Below are 24,454 nucleotides of genomic sequence, written 5' to 3'. Positions count from 1 at the left end.
CTGTTTGGATATGACAGTAAAAGATTCAGTTTTTTTGCAGTGGGTTCTGGCTGCTTTAGGAGAATTTTCCCAAAAAAGGGACAGACTCCCCCGGGAAAACATAAATGAGTCATTAACTAGTACTTAGGGTCTCACTGCACTGAATTGGGTTTATAATAATGATGGAAGTGACCCACTGCAGAATGAGAAACTGACCCAAAGAAATTTAGATAAATGCTCACTTTCAGGCCTGCCTCACTGGAAAATATCCCTAGCTCTTACATGGAAATCAAATGAGAACTTAGGAGATGTTATTTTAGTAACAAGAAATGATGCCTCAGACTAATATGGACTCCTCAAAGAAGCTGTCACCACTGTGTGAGCTAGGGCCAGGCTGGCCAGGGGGCATAGACTGCATGGCCCCAGCTGGAAGTCACTGAGGCTATAGCTGGTTGAGTCAAGAGTTCCCAAGGATGAAACACAGGGCATCAGATATGAGAACTTCACCATTCTGTAAAGTAGTGGGTAGGCTGAAAACAGTGGGAGTTCCATTGGTTGAGCTGAGAGTAGCTTCTGCACTGCTCAAAATGGAAAGTGGATATGCTTTGCTTACTGGTGTGGAGCCTCTCTCTGTCCAGTCCTCTTGATTCATTTATTCCCCTCTTCCTCAGCTACTTTAAGGAAAGAGATGATTAGGCATGCAGCCAAGATCTCCTCTTGCCCCCAGGAGTACTGAAGACAGTATGCATCTATTTGAGTACACTAGGGAACATCTGGGAGGGGAGACATTCAAATTTGTATGGTTCTGTTGGGCACAGATGCCCAATTCACCAACATACCCATTGCCTGGATTTAGCTTATGAGGTTTGGATAAGGTTCAGAGTAGGGAAAGGAAGTTAACATGATTTTGTGAGTGGGACCCTTTGGGCCAATTAAATGTACTATTGTGGCTTTTATTGTTGAAAGTATAATTGATACTAATATTTTATATGCATGTATTTTGAATGGTCATAAAGTCCAGAAGAGAGTCTTTTGATCAGAAGGGAAGACCTCGAGTAACTTTTAGTATATCCCCACAGGTGCCTAAACTGTGCTGTGACTTGCCACCAGTGAATGAGTTAGGTTTCAGCGTAACTGTCTCTACTCCCTGATGTCCAAAGCCTTTACTGCATAAATGATACCTTGTTGCTTAGCAAGTCAGAAGTCTGGGTCTCAATGGTTGCATGGTGTAATCACACCTCTGCCAGTAAGGTGACTCACAACTCTGATAAAATTCAAACCCTGCTCTTCGTGTCAAGCTTCTGGGTGGCTCAGTGGTTTAGCGCCACTTTCAGTCCAGGGTGTGATCCTGAAGACCTGAGATCAAGTCCCACGTTGGGCTCCCTGCATGGAACCTGCTTCTTCCTCTGTCTGTGTCTCTGTGTCTCTCATGAATAAATAAATAAAATCTTTAACAACAACAACAAAACCTTCTTGAGACTATGTGGATCTATTCACAATGCTCAAATACACCCCTTTTGAAAAGAATCTATTAGCTTGCTCTTTTGGAAAGAAAGCGACTGATTCATAAAGTCCTTGTGACTCGGACAATGATTAACAAGTTTAGAAGTCCTCAGTAAGCCAACTTGTCAAATAGAAATAGCATATTCAAGTACTCAATCAGGTTGGCCAAGCAGCATCTTGGATTTACATATAAAAGTGACAAGTATAGAGACAATACATCTTCCATTCCACCACTTTAAAAAACTATTTGAAAGTACCTGTTAAAGCAGTACACACAGATATCTTTTGGCCCAGCAATTTCACTTCTATGTATATATTAACAGAAATGCATAAATGTATATACTGAAGGAAATGTACACCAATGACATGTGAGAATATTCATTATAAAATTATAATAATAAAAAACTGGAAATGGCCCTAACATATAACAAAAACATAAAACAAAATGTGGTTATATTCATACAAAGTAATATTATATAGCTATTAAAATGAATGAATTAAAATGACAAGAGCATGAATGAGTTTCACAAATATGAGTTGAGTAAAACAAACCAGCTACTAAATAATAAAATTCTATATTATTCCTTTTATATAAAGTTCAAAAGAATGCAAAACAATTTATAGCTTAGAACTCAGGAGAGTAGTTTCCTATTTACTTTTACAAACTGGGGCTTAGTGACTAAGAAAGAGCTTGATGCTAGTGGTTTTCTGATTTCTGGACCTTGGTGGTGGTTATGGGTGAAATTGCTTTATGAAAATTTATCAAGCTGCTGACTAATTATTTGGATAATTTTTTTGCTATATTGTACCTTAGTAAATGTGATTATTAAATAATCAGGGCCGGGATCCCTGGGTGGCGCAGGGGTTTGGCGCCTGCCTTTGGCTCAGGGCGCGCTCCTGGAGACCCGGGATCGAATCCCATGTTGGGCTCCCGGTGCATGGAGCCTGCTCCTCCCTCTGCCTATGTCTCTGCCTCTCTCTCTCTCTCTCTCTCTGTGTGACTATCATAAATAAAAAATTAAAAAAAATAAAAATAAATAATCAGGGCCATTGATTATAAAATGTTGAAAAGGCTATTGCAAATACACAAAAAAGAAAACTACACACTAGTTATATTTATTAATACAGAAGCAAGAGCCCCAAGTAAAATTGTGATATGTCAGATCCACCAGTAAATTAGAAACAAAACATTCCGTGATAAAGTAAAGTTTATTTCAAGAATTCATGTCTGGTTCAATATATCATCTCCTCTATAGGTGCTAAAATGCACTTGAAAAATAAGGTATTCATTTTAAATAATAATTCTTAGTACAACAAAGGTAGAAACTCCCTTATTTGAATATCTGTACAGAGCAGCAACCAATATCACACTTGAATATGAAACAATAGTGACTTTTCCATTAAATAAGCAAAAAAATAAATATGTGTGCTAATAATACTAGTTAATATTTTTCTAGAAGTCCCAGACAATGCAATAAGGCAGGAAAACAAATTAAATAAAAAACATTGGCAACTTGAAATACCATTTTTTCATTGTAGACTATATTATTATGTGCCTGAATAAAGAAAGAAATGAAACAATCAATTCCATTGAATAAATATTTAAAAAGATTAATGTTTAACATGTTGGATGATTATAAGATATACGTTAAAAATTAGAAAGTATAATGAAGAAGAAGGTTCTCTTGACTACAGCAAAATAAAATTATAGGAACTTTTAGGAGGAAATATATAACATCTGTAAAAAAAAGTACAAAACTTTGCTGAGGTTAAAAGATTAACTGCTGAAATACATAGAAATGCCATATTTGAAAATAGAAGATGTATCTAATAAAGATTGCCACTCTCCCATATACATTTAATACTTAGAGCTATCCTAATAAAAATACCACTGTTTTGGAAATTTACAAAATCATCTCAAAATTCAACTAGAAAATATGTAGGTGAAAACAGTTACAAGAATTATGAAAGTGAATAAGGATGGATGACTCAAGTTACACAACATTAAAGTGTGCAATGAGGCTGCAATAATTAAGATAGTGCTGTCCTGGAATAAGAGTTGGCAGACTAATGAAGCGTCTCAGATGTCCAGAAACAGGTATATATAGACATGTACGAAGTTACAAATGAAATAAATGAGAAATGGGTAGATTCTCCCCACTATTTCCAACCACTGGCAACCATTCTAGTTGTCTAGTTGTCTACCAAAGTAGACACATTGGTAGACACATGTTCTTGTGAAACAGATATTATCATATTATACATCCTTCCTAGTTCTGGTTTTGTCCACTCAGCCCTCTGATCTTAAAATCCATGCAGGTTGCAATGTGAAAATCTAATCATGTCTTAACTGAAACACAAGCACTCCATGGTGTGTCTACCACATTTTGACTATCAGTTTTCTCAGTAGTGGGCACCCAGACTGCCTCAACTCTTTGCCATCAGACACCTTCTATTACAATCTTGTAATATCAGTCATCTGGGCTGGAAGATTGGAAATCACTTAGAATGTCTGGCCTTCTCTTTGACTATTTTGTTACTATTTAAGACTTGCATTTTCTCTTGGCCATGAGTTTTACCCTTTCTAGTGTGAGACTATTCCCCCTGACCGAGAGGCATCCATCCTTTCTGAAAGTTGGGTCATAGTTGTTGGGGATGACCTTGCTATGAAGTTGGTGCTTCCTGGCTGTGGTGTCTCCCTCTGCATGGCTGAGTTCTGTGTCCTATGTGTTATGAGTACTCCAACATCCATCTTGACACATTGGAGGTAGGTAGGTTTTAGAAAACAATGTGTGTTTTAGGATCAGCTGAATAAGGACTTGAGTTGCAGCTCTGCAACCCACTATCTGAACAGCCTTAACCAAATCAGGAAGCCTTTCTAAGCCTCAGTTTTTACATCAGTGAAATGCTAATAAAAATATCTGATGTGTTAGGGCATAGTGAGACTTAGATAGCAGATGGAAAATCTACTTGCCTTTATTTGAATATACCAGATTGTTTTTAGAACTTACCTGGGCATAGCCCCAGTGGTGTTTGCTTGCAAAGACTCTTCTATCCTGGCTCACTTCCTTACCTCCTTCAAATATTTTCTCAAATCCCACCTTGTCAATATGTTCTGTCCTGATTGCCCTAACTAAAATTGCAAACTACTCTTCTCCTGCTCTCCAATTTTCTTTCGGCCATAGCACTTTCACATTCAAAGATGTTAGATAATTTGTTTATGTTTATTGTCTCCTCTTGCTAGCTCCTGTAGAAGACCCAGATCTGTGAATTGTTTACTGATGAATTCTAAGCATTTGGAAATAATGCTTGTTTCCAGGTGGCTTAGAGTCCCTACTAAATAAACATTTGTTAAACAAATAGTTATATTTACCGTTAAAATCAGAATAGTCCTGGGAGCCTATCTAAGATGTTTTCATGGTGCCAGAACGGCCGCTTGAGAAAGTCAGTCTTTGGAGAAGGCAAACACCAAGGCCTGGATGGGGTTAGGGGTCTTCCAGAAGGAGTCTTTATCCTCAGTCACTGCTTGGGAGATCAAAGGCCCCTGGGTGAATGGGTGGTGGGGGTGAGAGGATCAGCCAGGATGAGTTACCTCTGCATGGAGCAGACATTTGATAAAATCTATTGGCTGGGTTGAAGACAAATTGGCATGTGTTTGTCAACTTTAAATATAAAGGCAATTATGCCTTAGGCACCAAGAACTTCATGATTGAATGGGAAATATCCTTGCTTTTTGTCCATCAGCCTGACAATTTGTAAAAAAAAAAAGCTCAACTTTTATCTAAAATTCAGCCTGGAGGCTGATTGTTCTGATAGCTGAAGTAAAAATGGGGTGCCCATTGGAAAGGGCTGCTCAGGAGCCCATACGAACAGAGGAGGAGCACCATCCTCATGTTTCAGACCAGCAACATGACACTGCATTCTCCCTTGAGGTCGGAAGAAGTCTGATACAGATGTGGATCCTGGTGACTTGGGGGTCAGCTCCACACAGAAAGTCACTGGTAAAGGCTGGGTGCTGGTGTCTATGAGGCTGGTGTAGCAGCAGCCTATTGGCTGATTACTGGAGAACAACGCGGAGTGTGTGAGTGGAGACGTGGAGGCCCGGGGTCCCGCAGACTCACTTCCACATTTCTTGTCTCTTGTGTGCCTCCTCCTTTGCCACCATCTCTTCTTCCTCCTCTTGTTCCCTTCACTATGCTCTCCTTTTCCTTCCTGTGCTCTAGATCAGTGCTCCTGAAGCCTTGGTGAGCCTCAGAATCCCTCAGAGGGGGCACATGACAGTGGGGCCCATCCCTTAGACCTTCTGATTCAGCACTTTGGGCTGAGGCCTGGGAAGCCGTGTTTCTTTCTTTCTTTCCTTCTTTAAGATTTTATTTATTTATTCATGAGAGGCATACAGAGACAGGGGCAGAGACACAGGCAGAGGGAGAAGCAGGCTCCATGCAGGGAGCCTGATGCGGGACTCGATCCTGGGAGTCCAGGATCACACCCTGGGCAAGAAGGCAGACATTCAACCACTGAGCCACCCAGGGATCCCAGAAGCTGCATTTCTAACAAGTTCCCAGGTGCTGCTGCTGCTGCTGGTCTGGGGTCCATACCTTGGGAAGCACTGCTGTACTGCTTGTTTGCTCCCGACATCTCCACTTCTCCCTGTGTTTCTCTATCCACCTCTGCCCGTCTATGTCCTCTCATTGTCTTGTGTCTCCTCTACATCCTCGCTAATCTCCCCATCTCTCTGCTGCCACAACATTTCTGATTTCTCTTTCTGTAACTTAAAATCAGGAGCAGGGTGGACAAGGAAGCCCCAAGTCCCATTACCCAGTGTCCTGCGATTCTCTTCTCTCTGAGGCTCTTGAATGCTCTTCGCAAACCCTTGGCCTAAAGCATCCCTGCCAGTGACTGTGACACCCTGAGAGCCAAGGTGGGGACTAAAGCCCGGGTCCATATGGCAGGCCTTGTGCCTCTGCTTCTCTCTCCCACAGAGAATGCCTGGGAAACTTCAAAGACCACAGAAGTGGGGGGAGAGATGAGAGAAAGTGAATCCATTAAAAAGCGTAAAAGCTGACAGTTTCAAAAATAATGATCTGGGTTTCCTCTTATTTAAAACTACCCAGCTGCCCTGCTGCTTTCATTGCTGTTGCAACTGACACTCTGCTACGTTTGGAATTAAAAATACATAAGCGCTTTCTGAAAGAGCTGCTAATTTGAAGGTCATTAGCAGCCAAAAACATATTTCTTTTATTTATAAAAAAGGCATGTAATAAAGCCATTAATATTTACTCTCCTCCCTGAGCTCTGGCATGCTTCCTGGCTGCAACGTAAGCTGCTGTCTTGCCTCAGCCCCTGACAATGTGCCCTCCTGGTGGCCTTCATTTCCTTACACCTGCCCTATCCCTGACACCTGCCCAGAGCCTCCAGCACCCAGAGGAACCTGTGACTCGCAGCGGCCTGGGATGGATGGAAACTGCCATTAGAGTCAGTGAAATGGCCCTGTCTTCCAGAGAGAGGGCACTTCCGGCAGTTAAGCGTTGACGGGTTCAGAGGCACTTGCCTCGGTAATGAGGATATTTGGGATAATTTCCCCTGTGGGCTGCAGTTTGTGTCGTCGCTCCCTCTGGTCTATGTCACAGCAGCCAGGGAGGGACACCTCCCCCAAGGCCGCTGTGATGGCCAGCGGTTGTGCTAGCACTTGGCCCACCATCCCTGCACGTCTGGAGGGAGCCTTCCACACCTTGCTCGGTGCCCCAGGCTGAGGCCAACTTGACTTCACACCGCTGGCTGTCAACGCTGCGCCCCAGGACTTTGTAAGTGCACCACTCTCCTCTATCCCCTTGGGGAGTCCTTGAGCTGGCCCCACCAACACACCCCCTCTCCTCAGCTGTTTGTTTTATGAGGGAAATTGCTAGAAGACCAGTCTGTCAGCAGCTTCCCTGCAAATCCTACTTGCAAAAGGAAGGGGTGGGGGTAGGGGGAGAAAAGGCAAAGAGGCTGGGGGTTGCGGTTGCCATAGAAATATAGAAATGGAGCTGACAACTGAGAAGCATTTCATGAGCACAGGGGACAGACAGTGAGAGGTGCGTAAGGGGTGATAAACGCCCTGAGAGGGGCTGCTGATCAGCAGGCAGTTACAGAAAATATGCCTGGAGGAGACCATGTGGAAATGCCGTCCTGGCCTAGGAGCGCAGATCCTGCCAGAGGGCAGGGCCGAGGTAACGCAATGGCTGGGCTAGAACCACAGAAGCAAGTAGCAGAAACTATAGAAATGCAGCAAAGCACACAGAGACCCTCCAGGTTCCCTTCCACCCTCACCCTGGGCAGTGGGGTCACCATCTTTCTGGTTTGGGGCAGGCAAAGCCCTTTGTTGGCCGGGTGACCTTGTGATGCCTCCTGACGGGTGGCAGAGGGAAACAGGGCGGTGCGCTCTGGCTTCACTTAGCTCCTTTTCCCTGAGATTTATTCCTTCATGATAAAAAGTCATTTTGGGTTTACTTAACCAATTTTCCCTCACTGCTCTTACTTCTAATTACACGTGCGAGGCAGCCCATTCTGCTTGCTGCTCATCTCGGGCTGGAGAAGGGACGACTTCCTCATAGTATGTGACGTGCAGTAAATCTTACCAAGCTCTCAGGGCAGCTCTAGGGCCCAGAGGCCACAGAGGTGGGCTGATGGCTCTGAGGGCCGGGACTAGGAGGGCAGGCAGCATCGGAGTCAGCAGGGTCACTTCATCCAGGCCGGCCACAGAGGTGCCCCGTGAGGGAAGGTGCTGGGAGCCACGGGCCACGCTTCTCAAGCCAGCCTCTCTCCATGAGGATTGTGCACAGTGAGGGGCCGTCTGGAAATGCCCACCTCGATTTCTGCCAGATGCCTCACCCACGATCGACCCCTCACACTGGCCTCTTCAGCCTCCTCTCAGGACTCCTGCCTCCATGGCAGCACATCACACCTCATTTTATCTTTCCCTCCCATGTTAGACGGTGGGTGCCTTTAGAGCAAGGACTGTGCCTGGCATTTATAGGATTCAGTAGAGATCTGTGAATGAATGAAGGTTGGGCAAATAGATATTTGTGACCCCTTAGAGATTCTCCTTGAGTTTTTTGTTGCCTCCACTTTCTCCTGAGTCACTGCTTGCATGTATCTCCTTCCCTGTGACTCCATCAGTTCCCTGGAGAAAGTCATCACTCTCCCTAATCAGCCAAGGAGACAGAGTCCATGGTGGCTGACTGTTCTCCTTCCTGGTGCTTTAGTTCGGGACCACAACCATTTTAACACTGACTGTGAGTCATTTCCTTTCTACTTCACAGTTATATTCTGAGGAACTTGCTTTGTTTCTCCCTCTCCATAATGCGGGTAGTAACAAACAGGGTTATAGTAACAATCTGATTCTCATGGAAAAGCTTTCAAGAATGCTCATAAGACACCACTGGTAGGGACTGCCTCACAAAGCTGATCAATCTCAGGATTGGCATTTAGTTGGTAAGGCTTCTACAAATATTTTGGGTTCCTGTACTTTGCCACAACCTCCCTGACTCCAGCCAGTGTCTCTCTAGTTTTCCTTAGGCAAGTTGTGTCCACGTTGACCTGACTCAAAAGCAGGAGGTTTTAATCACTAGTTGGACCAGGCTTGGCAACTAAGGCCAATGTACCATATGCAGCCTGCCACCTGTTTTTGTAAATAAAATTTTATTGGAACGCAGCCACATCCATTCATCTAAATACCATCTATGACTGCAGAGTGCAAAAGTTGTGACCGACACCCTATGGCCCAGAACTCTAAAATATTTACTCTCTGGTCCTTCACAGAGAAGTTTTAGCATCCCCTGGATTAGATCCTTTGCATTAGAGTCTAGAAAAGATGCTACGGCCTTTTATTTTTCTCTCTCTGGCTAATCACAGGACTCAGAACCACAAACAGTTAACTGAATCCCAGCACCATGTGACAGTTTGCAAATAAGACCAAAGGAATGATGTTCACTCCGATGAAATCAGCTGTACAGTTATGCCCCCTGGGCCAGACAAGTTAATGCTTGGCAAACTGCCCTCTCTGTGAAACATCCCAGCAGGAGATGAACCCCATGGTGGGAAAAAAAAAACAATAAAAAAATTGTTAATTGTTAAATTGGATGTCAGAGAGAATATCTTTCAAAGTTGCAGTAGGCCCTTTGCGTTTGGAAAATATCAGATTGTAAGACAAGAGGCCACCAATAAGCAAAGTAGCCCTTCCCCCAATGGGCAAAGTGGATGCAAGTCCTGGTGCCATCTGCTCTGTTCTGCAGGGACACCCGCCACCAGGTGCCTTGCTCAGCTGCTGCATTTTCCTTGAGTGAAAGCACAAATACAACCAAGTGAGCAGGTGGTGTAAACATGATTTTAAAGAGTTGTAGTAGAAGTGGCCCAACCTTGAGCCTGGGGCGAGGGAAGTTCAAGAAGAATCATTGTAATCAATACGGGTTTTTTTGGTCCTTTGTTTTCCTGGTTGGAGGCGACTGATGGCAAAAGTACGTGGATTCAATTATCAGTTCATTTACTTAACAGATTTACTGTGTGACGGCTGAGCACCAGGCCTGCAGATTCAGCCATGAGGAAAGCATGCTCCTGGCTTGGAGAAGCTCCCAGTCTGGGACAGTGGATTACAGACACATAAGCAGAGCATCAGAATACAGAGAGCTGACACCATGACAGTGAGAGGCAGAGGGCGCTCAGGGCCTTGAGGACCAGCAGCAGACCCACGTGGGAGGACCTCGGCATGCCCCTGAAGAGAGCTGAGGTTTGAAGGGAGGCCAGGAGGCTTACCAGGTGAGAGAGGAGGTGGGTCAGGCATTACTTTGGCTAAAACTCTAGGACAAGCCACAGGGCAGTGGGTATTGTGGGACGTGTCTAGGAGGGGCGGAAAATGCAAAGAGAAGTGAGAAGGATTCAAGGGTTTCCTAGCCTCTGTTTTTCAATCCTCTCCTTCATGATTTTTTTTTGGCCATATCTACATATTAATTGTGCTATCATTTGATTGCTGTATTTTTTTAAAACCAAGACACTATTTACTTGAATAAATTTATTCCAAGAGGAAACTTAATAATATCTCTGAAAGAAATGCATGCATTTTGTGTGATAGATATATTTTTCTCTAGTGTACATTAAAATAAATGCATGACTATTATGATTTTGAAGAATTTGGACACGTAGGTCCTAAAACCCACTTGCCTACCGATGGAATACTCGGTACTCTTTTGGAAACCCAGTAGGCTGACCTCCAAAAATGGCTTTTTGGTCACAGAAAAAAATCTCTGAAAAGTTATTAGTTGAAGAAAACTCCTCCTACTGACTGACAGGCTCAGATATTGGGCTTTAATCCAAAGAAGATACTTGCTTTAGTATCAGGAGGACAGGCCCCTGACCTTTGAGAAAAAGCAAGCAAGTGCCTATGCAACATGTTGAAGAAGCTTCCAGAATCCAACCATTGGTCCAATATGACAGGTGGCCTGGAAATGCACCTAGGAGCAAGGCAAAGCTCAATTGCAATCTCTGTAAACATGCAAGGTGAAGGGCAGAAATGATTAAGATGACAGGTACATGCAACTTTGAAGTTCAAAAAAAAAAAAAAAATACCCAACCCAAATCCACAGAGGTTAAGGGTTGACCTTTATCAGAAAGCAAGAAGACTTTTTACAACAAACCTCAGGCACTAATTTGCTTTCTATTTTTAGGTCATATTCCCAAATCCCTAGAAGTAAAATAAACGAACTGATAGCTACTATATACTGAGCACTCCCTAAAAACCAGGAACAAGACCGAGTGATTTATATGTGGCTCCTCGTTTCACCCTTGCAAAAACCTCGTGGAATAGCAACATCACCCCTGTTTTACAGACCCAAAGTCTTAGCATATAAACAAATCACCTATGCTATGTGCCAGGCCTGGGGTGGTCCATAAAAATTCCCAGATGTCTCAGGTGGCACAATGGTTTGTGATTCAGAGAACATGCTCCAGGCAAATAACCTGGGTTCAAATCCTGAATCTTCAGTGTGATCTAGAACAAGCCGCTGGAACTTCTCTGAGCCTTATTAGTTATCTAATTTTCAAATGGGCATGATAATACCAGTTGTGTAAGTACTCAGTGTTCCTGTCTCATAGCAAACACTCAAAATTGTAGCAATTTCTATTACCAATTACATAATTGAATTTGTGATTATTATTTTTGAGAACTTCTCAAGTGGCCATAATTCCGGCCCCCACCCCAGGAGCACCTCCTTTAATTAGCTGATAAAAAGATGCACTTTAAATTCTAAATGCAGAACACTCCCAGCTCTCACTCCTAGACTGAAACCTGGTATGGGAGGCTTAATCAGCTTATCTGCTTCTGTGGTCAGAGATCCCCGAGATGTCTGCGATCAGACAGTGGGAACCCAATCTGCCTGCCAAAGCCCATAGGCTTGAATGCCAGACATCTGTATGCTCTGCGTCCTGGGTCCAGACCTTTCCTACTGTGTGCTGGGGGAGCAGAGCTCGGCTCTCATCAAGCCTATTGCTTCAACATGGGGCCAGGGGTGGGGTAGGGTGGAGGGACTCAAAGAGTTAATATGGAACCACAGCAATCCAGCAAAAGAAAGGCTAACTGGTCAGATTTGGAAGCAGTATGTTTTGTTTGTAGAGCTGAGGTGGGACACTTTCTGAAGTCTTTATTTCCTGCTCATGCTCCTGATGAGAGCAGTTAGTCCCCAGCTCACATGTAGCTGCCCACCTGCTCAATCAACACATGGCACAGCATCTGAACAGGTAAAGATTGCTGTGTACACTCAGGACTGTGTCCTGCAGCAGTGAAGATTGCCCAAGAATGACCCCCACGTCCACCTGGTTTAGTTGGGTCTGTCCCATGTGAGTGCTGGGGAAGCAGCAGCTGAAGAGGCTGGTGACCTGCCCGAGCATATACCAAGCTTGAGTGGAAATGCTGAGGGTCCTCCCTGAACTATCTGACCTGTCTTCCTGGCCAGGTAGCAGTCTGACACATGTTGGGTGGATGAATGTGTGGAGTTCTGCTTTGCTACTACTACCCTCTGCTCCCCATCCTACTACTGTAGTTGCTGGGAGTCTGGGATCCGTCACTATGGCTAAGACCTGACCTTGAAGTACAGACATCCCAATCCCATGGTCTGTCTAGTTGGTCAGTTGTCAGGTCCTTCCACTTTTTAGGATGTCCAGAGCTTGCCCTGGTTCCCATGCCAGAGTGACCACCTATGGCCTCTCACTATCATCCTAGCTCAGCCTCTCCCCGCTGGGCACACTTTATATTCTCTGCTGCTGAGGCTTTCTTAGCCAATTTCCAGAGCTCACCAGTTTCTTGACCCTCAACTCTCCCAGAACATTCCTTCCTTCGGCTTTAGTCTCCCCTGGCCTGGCCATGCCTTCCCTCCCACAAACATTTATTACATGTGGGCCCTGTGTTGGGTGCTGGAGATATACGGATGGATACGGTCCAAGGAGCTCATGGGCTTGAAGGTTGAATGTGATGGAAATAAGGACAATTGTTGAGGAGATAGATATGGAGGGTCCTGACTCTGCAGGCTCAGCTACCCTCACCAGACGCATGACACCTGAGCTGGGGCCTGATGGGCTCAAAGGCTGGGGGTTGGAGGGCTCCTCAGCATAAGAATATCCATGAGTATAGAAACCAGGTAAAAAGGGTCTGGATAGGCAGTAGGTTTTGGCTGGTGGGCAGTTTGGCCAGAGAGGTGGGCATAGGCCTCCCTTCCATGATCAGGACTTTGAATGTTGCTCATTGGTAGCCCCAGAGGGATTCTGGGTGAGAAGAAGGCCTGTGATTCTTCCCATTCCTTTCTCAGATGACCCTGACACTCTCTGCCCATCCCCTTCATCAGAAATGAGCATGCCTGCTATCGCACTAGCGTGTGATGGCAAGTCTCATGAGTCCAATCGTGGCTCTTCCACCGTCTGCACAAGAGGCTGTGGGAACTAAGTGATGAGATTGTGAGGAGGCTGGCCAGTGAGCCAAAATTCTGCTAGGAGCTCATGCCATCATCCTTTCATTCATCGTCCATAAACAATTGGGCCCACTGTGTATTCTAAGCTATTCCTCCCTCTGGCTGCATTCCCTGCCTTCCTGGACCCACTCTCTCAGTGACCCTCCTTTCTCTCTCTCCATGGATTCTGTTTCAGTATCTTTCAAACATATTCAAGTCTTTCCTGCTTAAAAAAAAAACAAAAAACAAAAAAACCAACAAGGTAACAACCACCAAAAGGAGGAAGAAATCCAGCTACCTCCTTATTTTCTCCACCACTTTGAAGTTACGCTTCTCTTTCTCAATCCAGCCAGTGTTTTGTGCTGCAACTGCCCCTACCAAGGGCACCCATGAACCCCCGGCAGTTAAACCCATGGGAAGTTTTCAACCTCTACCTTGTATTAGCTCTCCTTGGCAGCCCTGGGCCCTCGGGCTACTATCTCCCCCTGAAAGGTTTTCCTTTGGTTCCATGGACACTGCACACTCCTGGCTTTTCCTCATTCTCTGCAGTGGCTCTATCCTGATCCCTCTGTGAGCCTCCCTTTGCCTGAACATCTTTTAAGTCTGGCTGTTTCTCAGGGTTCCATGGGGGCCCACTTCTCTCCTCGCTCTTACATTCTCATGCAGTAAAACCTTCCACTCCCACAGCTTTAATGGCCATCTGGATAAAGGATGACTCCCAGATCTGTACCATCAGCCCAGAGCGCTCCGCTGAATTATAGATCCCTGTATCCAATGGCCTATGGGCAATTCAAATTCATATTGTTCCCCTCCCCCAATTTCTTCTTCCTTTGTATCCCTTATTTCAGTGAATGGTATATAAAGCCACTCAGTTGCCTAAAGCAGAAATTTGGAATCTCATCCTTGACTGTACTCTCCTTCTCCACTGACAGCAAATCCCCTTCCATCTTCTATTGATCTTATCTTCTTTCTGTTTCTTGAATCAGTCTGTCCCCACTGCTACTTCACACTTTCACCCAGGCTACCATCAGCCTTTGCCTACATTATCGCAACCACTCCTAACTAGTCTCCCAGAACTGAGTTTAGTACACTCGACTCCATTTTCCATTTTGTGGCCAGAGTGATTTATATAAAATATACTTCCCTTGCTTCAACCTTCTTTCCACCAATTGCATTCAGAACAATATCCAGATCCCTTAGGCCATATAAGATCCTTCATGATCTAGCCCCTGCCTACCCCTCCAGGCACCCACATCCAGCACTGTTCTCCAGCCTTGTTGAACAGCCTGTCATCCCACAAACATACCACCTCCTCTGTGGCTTTGGAACATTTATCCATTTTATTCCCTCCACCTACAAGACCATTTCCACCACTCACATCTCCTTTTCCCAATTTTGATAATTGCTTTCACTCCTCAGGTTCCAGTTTAACAGACCTCCCTCGGGGATGCCTTCTTTGACCCCTTAGGACAAGGGCAGTGCTGTTCTCTGTGCTCCCATCACCCTATGTCCCTGTGGAAGTTATGTACAAAGTTGAGTTCTGCTTATAAAGATTATAGCTAGAACTTGTCATCTATTCTGTGCCAGAAAGCCATTTCCAGAGCTACAGTAGTTCCTAATGTACACGCAGATATGAATTTAAATGGCAGAAAAGGAAATGCAAGAGAAGAGAATTTCTATATTTTAAAAGACCAAAATAGCATGTGCTCAGCATCTCAGTACCTTGAAAGTGGCTTATCTGTCCATAATTTTGTTTTCTTTTCTTAATTAAACTCCCCCCCGACCTACCCCCCCCCCCCCCCCCCCCGGTGAATGAGTGGCTACAGGAATCTTGGAATGAAGGTGGATTTAGTATGGTAAAACAACTCTTGGAAGAAAGTCCCAGTATACAGGAAATGGTAAAAGACACAGTTTTGGCAAAGGAAGTCCCACCATCCTTTCTACCCAGCTGGATACAACCTGGCAAGGCAGAAGCCCTGGTTCTACTTTCAGAAGGATGGGCTGCTCACTGCCCTTCATTGACCTTCTTACTGCCTCTGTTGTACCAAGGACAGGGCTGCATTCATTGCTGTGTCTCGGGTGGGTTCTTCACACAGTGACTGACACTCTGATGGGATGCTGCTTTCCCCGGCTGGTTCTCTGGGGAAGACCGTGACATCGTGTGAAAGATGCAGACGGCATTGAAAAGGAGTGTGTTAAACTTCACAAAAGTAAAATTAGAATAGCTTACAATTGATAGCAGTTAAGAATAAGTGAGAAAGATTCCAACTGAATACCTAGGGACTAATTTCTTTAAAAGTGTGCTGTTTCAGGTCATGGACTTCAGTAGGTAAAATGATGATACCCAAAACTTTCTCAACTCAAATTTATTTAAATTACCAGATAGGTATTGAGCACCTGCCACATGTTAGGCAGTGTATTGGGTGCTGGATACAGAGGTGACTAGGACATGACCTGAGTCCACTCTCACTCCGGAGATCACCAGAAGTTTCTGGAAGAGAAGGAACACCATGTGTCACGTTGTGACTCCTGGCAACACAGGAACCCATGAAGGGCCTGCAATAACACGGTCAGCCCAGGAGGGATGCAGGGGTAGGGGTAAAGGGCAGAGGGCTCTCCTTTTCTCCCAGGCGCATAATGGAGATCCATCCACCACTGCCCAAATTTGTCCATCACACCCCCCGCCTTAAACAGGATCTGTAGGACACCTCAACCCCCACCTGCCCACCACCAGGGCTGGTACTCTCTGAGAGGGACTGAGAATTTGTTATCAGCCCCCTGTGCCCTTGTTCTCATTTGGAAATTGCTAGTCTCAAGAGATTCCCTGGTGATGAACATAGTTGCCATTCAACATCGATCAACTTGAATGACCTTTCAGTGTGTGATCCAGTCACCCCCTCCCCTTTTGACAACCTTTCTGCGGCTTCAGTGATTCCCATCTCCCATCACCAACCCCCAGCCCTATTGATATCTTAGACCATACAAAATCTCATTTCAATTTTGAAAATGACCCTGAAACTTCTATATGAACTGCAAGGCATCTCAGTGAATGCAAAGCTCTCTGTGACATGGATCATAAGTGTCCTTTGAGCCTTCTTGGTGGCGGAGAACCCTGGATGCTACCTGTTTGTTGCTAATACTCCATCATGGTTGTGCTTGTCCCTTGCTTCACTTGCCAGGGACCTAATCATGCCCTTACTCAGCTGGGGCCAAAGCCATTATTACTTTTGAAATGATAATGAGGTTCCCAGGCTAACTCACAAAAGCCTTTTTAGAATAAACCCTAGCTGTTAAGAGTCTTGCACTTTTAACTGAGAATCACATGGTAGATTCTCACCTTTCGGCCCAGTATCCCACTCCTCCTGCCCCCAGTATTCCTGGTGTTGTATTCCTCAATCCTCACTGGTTTCTGTTCTTTTCACAAAGGCATGGCCAAGGGTAACTTCTGTCCTTTACTTAATTTCGATTATACTAGGGGACCTCAGTGATTTCAATTATCCTACGGGACCTCACTGACCCAGATCTACACATAACTTTGTGGGGGGGGAGGGGCATAGGGAGGTGGTAGGTGAGAGTAGGCATGTGATTTTGGTACTATCCGTACCTGTTTGACATCTATGAGCTCCAGTGATCTTCAAATGACACAATAAACACCCACTCTGTAAATGTATCTACTCGCTTCATCCCTGTCTTCCTTTATTAGAGGGGGCAAGGAGAGAACACAGAGAGGTGGGTCATAATCTCAAAGGCTTTCTCATAAATCACCTCCATTCCCATAACCCCTGAGTCAGGAGCACTAATTAAATATCGCCCACCTGTTCCCTGTGCAGTCCTCACCCGCATGACCCTTGGTGGCTGCAGGCATGCCTGGCACAGAGCCTGTCTCTGTAAGCCATATCCTGGGCTGTGTAGCACGGCTGTAGATTTACATCTTTCTAGCCCAGCTCAGGGGGCCACAGGCCACTGCCCACTGTGCAAAGTGTGTTTTTAAGAAACAATTTGAATTGGAATTCATCCTCTGCCAGATGATAAAGTAGCATGTCTAACTGAAATCTGGAGGCTGGGGTCTCACAGCCAGGAAGCATTTTTTCTGGAGTTCTTTTGAAGGTGTGAGTTAAGTCTCCTGGCACCAAACTGCCAACGAGCACAGATACCTCTATTCAGGAGACCAGCCTCAGCTCCTATAGCTTCATGTCCAAGAAGGTGAGGGTTCATTTCTCTCTTTCTGAGTAGCTCAAGAACTTTAATAACTATCCCTCCCAGAGTCAAGAACTTCACATTTATTACTGATTCCAGGAAGGCCGGTTAGTGTAGTGCAGTGGTTTCCAAAGTGTGGTCCTTGGGCCAGCAACATCAGTTGGCCACCTGGCAATCTGTGAGAAGTGCCAATTATTGGACTCCGCTCCAGGTCTACTGAGTCAGAAAACTCATGGGTTGGGCCCAGTGATGTGCGTTTCTACACACCCTCCAGGGATGCTAATGCATGCTCAAGTGTGAGACCCCTGGGATTGTGGATAAGAGCACGGAGTCAAATTGTCTGACTCAAAATCCTGACTCCACCATTGTGTGAGGTAGGAAAGGTCCTGTCTGTTTCTTCATCTGAAAACTGGGGACAATAAAGTATCTGCTACTACTTTGTAAGATGCTTGTGAGGAAGAGAGTTCATAGATGTGAAGTACTTACACCGTGCTTGGCATAGAGAAGCTGCTCAGGAGTGTTAGACAGGCCTTATCAGAGGTCGTTACTACTATCCGTTTATACATAAGAGGGCACAGAGGCTCAGGGAGGTAAATGACTGACCCTGGGCTACAGAGGGAAGGCATGATATCTCACTCACTAGAGACACACCACATTCTGGGGTGTAGGGTAGGGGGCAGCCTGGCATGTGAAGCTGTGCTGGGCATCTGCAGAGAAGGGGGTATGTCAAGAACTTGGTCATGCCCCTCCCACTGAGAACTAGGTCTCGAGGTGCCCTGGCTTTGGCTCTGCTGACCCCTCATGCTTTCCCTGTGTGCACTTTGGATTCTCTCTCTCTCCCACTTTCTATCTCCTTTGTGGGATCTTATGGTGAAACCAAACCTAAGGGCATGACATGACTTCACTTTGACCTTGCTTTGTTGACAGCCAGAAGGTGGCTGGCATTGGTGGAGATGCAGTGAGGATTTCAGATAAGGATGCTGCCTGAGAAATTTGGTGACAAATTAAAATTCATTCCTGTGGAAAATTGAGAGTAGATTAGCTGAATTGCCTAGACTTGTAAGAACACTTCATGGATTGAGGTCTTTGGGGTAATTAGCAAATTGTGCATGGAATTGGCAAGCTTAATAAGGGGAAGTTTTCTCTTCTACCTCCTACATAGCAGGGTTGGGGCTCTTTGCAAATGAAAATCTGCTGGGACAGTTCTGTCCATCTCCTCTTGTCCCCCCAGGGTTAAGCACAAGGCTGATATGTTAAGATGGGTTCCCCTACATCAGAACTGTACCCCTTGGCCAATGAGCCTCCTTGAAGGGGCTTCAGAAAGTAAGACCTCCCCAAGTACAATGTTACCCAAGATTAGGGGGTAGATTTAAGGCTCATTTCACCTTAAATTTGCATTAAATAAGCTACATGGGAACTGTGGCTCCCTCCCTTCCTTCCTTCCTTCCTTCCTTCCTTCCTTCCTTCCTTCCTTTCTTCTTCTTTCTTTCTTTCTTTCTTTCTTTCTTTCTTTCTTTCTTCTGTTCTTTCTTTCTTTCTTTCTTTCTTTCTTCTTTCTTTCTTTCTCTCTTTCTTTCTTTCTTTCTTTCTTTCTTTCTTTCTTTCTTTCTTCTTTCTTTCTTTCCTCCTTTCTTTTCTTTATGGCTCCTTTTATGGCCTCACACTCTCCCCTCCAAAAGCTTGTTCACAGACATACCACAAGCAAGCAGTCTAAAACAGTCTTCAGTGGCTTTTACAAAATTGGCCTGGATATGAACTTCTTAAACTCAATATACGAACTGAAATCAAGGCTGATAGTGTATTATTGGTGATTGTTTATATTTATCTGCCAGTGACTTCTTAAGCTGCATATTTGAGGCTTCAGACTCTCATATTTATTCAGTTCTTCCTTTGGGTCACATGGATGAGAGTGATTCTAATATAATCTGCTTCTTGGGAGTCACAAGGTCCAGGATATATTTTTCCCTCCCCTACAAGGGGAAGAAGGAAGGACAGCTGCTCAGGATTCTCCTGTACCTTGGGGATGGACCCACCGGGGTGTGAGAACATACACTCTGACACCATTCTATGTAAACCCAGACATGCTTCTGCTCATTTTAATTAGACAGATAAAATTAGCAAGGAGAGTAAGATAAAAGGAGAAATTAAAAATATTTAAATGTTAGGTGGAATTTACAAAAGTGAATTGAACAATGAGGTACAAGAAGGAATGCAGAGAAACACAGACACATTTGAAACATTCCTCGGATGCCACACGGCTTAAGCCAGTCCACAGATAAGGTAAGAAGAATTCTCTCTTGCCATCTCTTGAATTGCAGATTCCAGGGATGTGCAAGAACATTCTCCAGAAACACTTTCCTTCTCCTTCTCTTCAGATGTTACCAAGAATAATTAATCAGTCAGTATCATTCTAGAATGGCCCACACTGCACCCAATTCAAACGACTCACCTGTTTCCTGTCTGAATTTGCAAGCTCCTGAGAGTTTTTTCCCCTTTCATTTTATTTTTCTCCCTGCCCTCTCTCCCCATTGAGCCAATAGGCCAACTGGGCCAACCAGAACACAAAACCAACAATACGTTCCAGCCCCTTTGGATTTTCCGGGGGCAGAGACTTCCTGGTTCTTCTTTCTTGTTTGCATCTGTTACGAACAAGCACAGTCATTTTAGAACACAGACACACATATGTGTGCTCCTGCACACGGAAACAGGTTTTTCTATTTTTTTTTTCCAATTTGTGGTTTCTTTTTCCTTTTTGCAGAAAATGCAAACAAAAGAAAAACAAGGTTTTCAATTGAAGGTACATCTCTTCTTCAATATGAAGACATTAATTGAATTGGTTGGATCCCCCATGCAGTGGTCAGCAAAGTCCTTTGGCAACTGACAGAACGACATCTGGAGACTCAGGAGCTGGGGTTTGTTTGAAGGAACTTCCCTACACGAGTCATGAGCAAAGGGAAATGGATGTGGGAGAAGGGAGAGGGCTCGTGGGGAGGAGTACAAAAGGAGAAAAGAAAAGAATGTCATTGGTGAGGAAGAAAATGGAAAACTGCCTGTTTCTTCCCTCTACCTCCTTCCCTTTCTTCCTGTGGATGGGTGACTCCAGTGCCCCGAGGGTGGGAGCCGAGTTTACTCTTGGTACCCCCCCACCCCGATGCATACTGTTTTGTCTTCACTTCCGTTGAACATCACTTTTCCATATTTTTATTATTATAGATTTGGTTTCCCGAGGCATCTTAAACATGCTCTGTCACTGAGAAACGAAGGTCGCCTATTAGGAACAGGTCCAGTTTCTTCTTCACTGATGTCATGCGTTTCTCAGCTGAGAAGCCAATCTTTCCAGAACATTCCACAGTGGTCAACCTCTGGTTCTCTCTTGAGCCTGGTCCTTTTCCTTCCTCTCCTCCCCCCAGAAAATGAGAGTTCTCATGCCATTGTCGTTGGTGACTGACTCATCTGGACCCTCATAGAATGAATGCTGTTCAGGATCTTCTTCTGATGACCTGCCAGGGTGACCCCTATTCTCAGGAGGTCTCTAGGAGGGAGAAAGCCAGACATAAAAAAAGACACTTTAGTGTTAAGGCAGCTTTTCACCGATCAAAACTCATCACAGAAGGCAAGCTCTTGATATTGTTGAATAGCAAATAAACGTATTTAAAATCCAACACTCAAGTTTACCCAAGTCTTTGGCAAATGTCTACCTAGATTATTTTCTTGCTCAATTTCACTTGCTTCATGCAGTGGCCCTAGACTCCAATGGCCCCTCCAACTTAGACAGTCCTGGAAGTGTTGTGCCCTGTTCTTCATCTGTGGGTTCTGAAGCAGCCCCTTCATTGTATCCATGACCTTAGGTGGATTGGAACTTTTCTCTGTGTTGTTTTTTTAAACACTCTAAGCACACACTATATGGGGCTTTAGTTATGCTGTGGAGCTTTCTGACTAAATTAGTGATCACCCACTGAGATCGAAAAGATGTTGGGTTTGCTGGGTTTTCTGATGTTTTTCCCCTGAGTTTCCATTTTCTGCCTCTGTTTGAATTTTAATGTCATGAATTTTTAAGAAGGGTGATCTCAAAATAACTTTCAAATATCTGCCCAAGCGGGAATCCAAGTAATATGTTTAGGAGAGGGCTTTTGATTAGATTCATGTTTAAGCTGTGAGTCTTAATATAATCATTCATGACTTATATTTAATTGTGGGGAGACCCATGCTTCTTTTCCTAGTTAATAATAATAATAATAATATAATAATAATAATAATAAATAGCATGTTCAAGTACTTCTCATGTGCCATATGCTATCTCATTTATATGTAATGAAGCATTTCCTAAATTTGACAAACCACTCAAAGTCAATAATAGTTATTTAACAGTAATCATTTCCCGTGTGCATCCTGTAGGCAGGCAATAGGCTAGGTGCTTTGCTTGCACTATTCTGTTAGCCTCTCACCACAAACCAATGAGATGGGTACTATTATTATTTGCTCATTTATGGACATGGCAAGTAGGTCTCAAAGAAATTACGTAACATGCTCAAGGACACACACCAGATAATTGGTAATGGAGCTGGGGTTCAAATTCAAGACTACCTGGTCTTAGCCACCCTTGAAGGGGTATTCTCTGAACTCTTCTAAGGTCCAGACTATATTCCCCCCAAATGCCCCTGTCCCTAGCATAGCAGATCATTTTGTACCCAGACCCATGGAGGAGGCTCCATGCTCTCCTCAAACTCTCCTTTCAGCTGGCGGTCAATCCCCTCAGGGCTGCAGCTGCCTCAGGTTGTCAAATTGTCCATGCCTTTTCAGCAAACACTTCTGAGAGGCATGCTCGAATTTCGAATTCACAAATTGTCTTGCAATCTATTTTATTTAGTTGCTCATGTTCTTTTTCCATCTTTTATCTCTCAAGAAACAAACTGAATTGCTCCAATAGTATGTGGACATTTTTTACTTTGAACTAAATCCCTTAATTTTTCCTTTTCCGGACTGAGGAAATTACTACATTTGATTCTTACAGTCGTGGGGGATTAGAGGGTGATGGCCCCATACTCAGCCACATTAGAGTGGGGAAGCAGAAGCAGCCCCACCGGCATAAGCACTCACTTCTGCCCCTGAATCCGGGCTCTCCAATCATCTAGGACATCCACGTTAGCTCTGCAAGATGGGGAAGCTGGTTTTCCACTGGTAAGTGTTTCTCCCCCACCCCCTTTTTTTGGTGCTGCCTGACAATAATTCATAGTGGCAGGGAGTGCCTTTTTTAGACATCAACAGAAAAATGAACCCACATTTTAAAAATGAATTCTGATGTTTAGTGGATCCTAGACTAGATGCACCATCTCCCTGGAGAATGGAGCTTCCATAATTTCTGCCAAGAATCAATCTCAGAGAGGTAGAATGGGACTCCAGGCAGACTGGGTACAAAGCAGTAGTCCGGGATCAGCTTCTGGGGCTGGATGGGACCACCCCTCATCCTTGGGACTCAGCAGTTGGCCCACAGCAGAAGGAAAACCTGGCACCTGGCACTGTGTCTTAGACATAACAGGTCATCAGTTAGTGTTTGCCAATTGCCTGGAGGACTGACCAATCCTCTCATTTGGGAAATGTGTGTCACAGGCTACTAACCCCCACGTTGGCCATACGCATTGTAGCCCAGGCATCCGGTGAAGTCCCTCTGGCAGGGTGTGTGTACTCAAAATTCGACCTTGCCAACTTCATTTCTCAGCCTTGGTTACATGTGAGAATCACTTGGGGAGTTCTAAACGCCCGGAAGCCCAGGTCTCAGTTCATACCAATTAAACCAGAAGATCTAGGAGTGGAAGTCAGGCATTAGTATTTTCTGAAGATTTCCAGGTCATCCCAGGGTGCTGCAAAGTATGGGCCCTCTGTGCCCCTGGGGTGGACCGGTAGGCTAAGACAGAAGTGGCCTTCAGGAAAGCAGGCTGTAGCGCCTGCCTTGCCACTCATGAACCCTGGATCTTCAGGCACTAACTCACCTACTTTCTGAATCTGCTGAGTGGAAGGGGGCAGAGCTAGATAATTATTTCCCAACCTACCGTGCCATGAAACTCTGCCCCTCAAAAATACGGTTCCGCAGTATTTAATAATTTTAAATGGGTTTCTTTATTTCAGGATTTCTCATGGCCTTTACAATGCTAATATGTGTAGCAAGTCTCCAAAAGGGTGATAAAGTATGCAGTATTTCCCAAATTTATTTGACCGGGGGACCTTTTTTCCAAGGAGAACCTATTAACATTTCCCAGAACGGGTGCTGCTCAGAACATTCTTGGGGAAACGATGGACTAATGGATGTTTAAGACCCTTTCTGGCTCTCATCTTATTTGAATAATTTTAGTTTTCATATTCCTCCATACTCCTGTGGGAGCTGCAGACTGGTAAATAGTTTGTGGGGGATGGAAACGTATGCTTATTCACAAGCGCTATCTAAGTACGGATCCAGGCTCCCCCCGTACGTCTGGGATTGTTGCTGAATCAGTGCAGTGCCTCCTCCCGCTATGTTGTTTAAAGTGCTGGCGGGCTGTGTTCTTTCCATCTGGATGCTCTCTTTGATGGGTTAAATTTAAAAACTTAAATGGAGGATAGACTCTTGATGATTAGGCAAATGACATATGGCTACGACTTTGGAGAACTCTCATTTGGGGCCAGGATGGATCTCAGCCTCGCCACCCAACCCTTCCATCTTTCCAAGGCACTTCCGCACCAGGCTTGGTTCTATACAGAAGTGGAGCTCTGGGGGTGAGGCCAGAAATCAAGACTTGACTCGCACCATGAGCAATAGCAGGGAAGGAGCGTTG

At 44.7% G+C, this 24,454-nt stretch overlaps 1 protein-coding gene across 3 annotated transcripts in view; it reads right to left on the bottom strand.

Moving 5' to 3' along the window:
- Positions 1 to 19,714: 19,714 nt before the first annotated feature.
- The window catches only part of EPHB1 (EPH receptor B1), a 474,596-nt gene continuing 469,856 nt past the window's right edge, over positions 19,715 to 24,454 (bottom strand). For all 3 annotated transcript variants that reach the window (XM_038570949.1, XM_038570950.1, XM_038570948.1), the window contains one exon: positions 19,715 to 21,180. In XM_038570949.1, the coding sequence (XP_038426877.1) occupies positions 21,072 to 21,180 (109 nt within the window). In that variant the 3' untranslated portion in view covers positions 19,715 to 21,071. The remainder of the gene's footprint in view (positions 21,181 to 24,454) is intronic.

The sequence above is a fragment of the Canis lupus genome, chromosome 23, assembly GCF_011100685.1.
Source record: "Canis lupus familiaris isolate Mischka breed German Shepherd chromosome 23, alternate assembly UU_Cfam_GSD_1.0, whole genome shotgun sequence".
NCBI lineage: Eukaryota > Metazoa > Chordata > Mammalia > Carnivora > Canidae > Canis > Canis lupus.
Note: the sequence above shows the minus strand (reverse complement) of the source record. Positions and strands in the feature narration are given on the sequence as shown.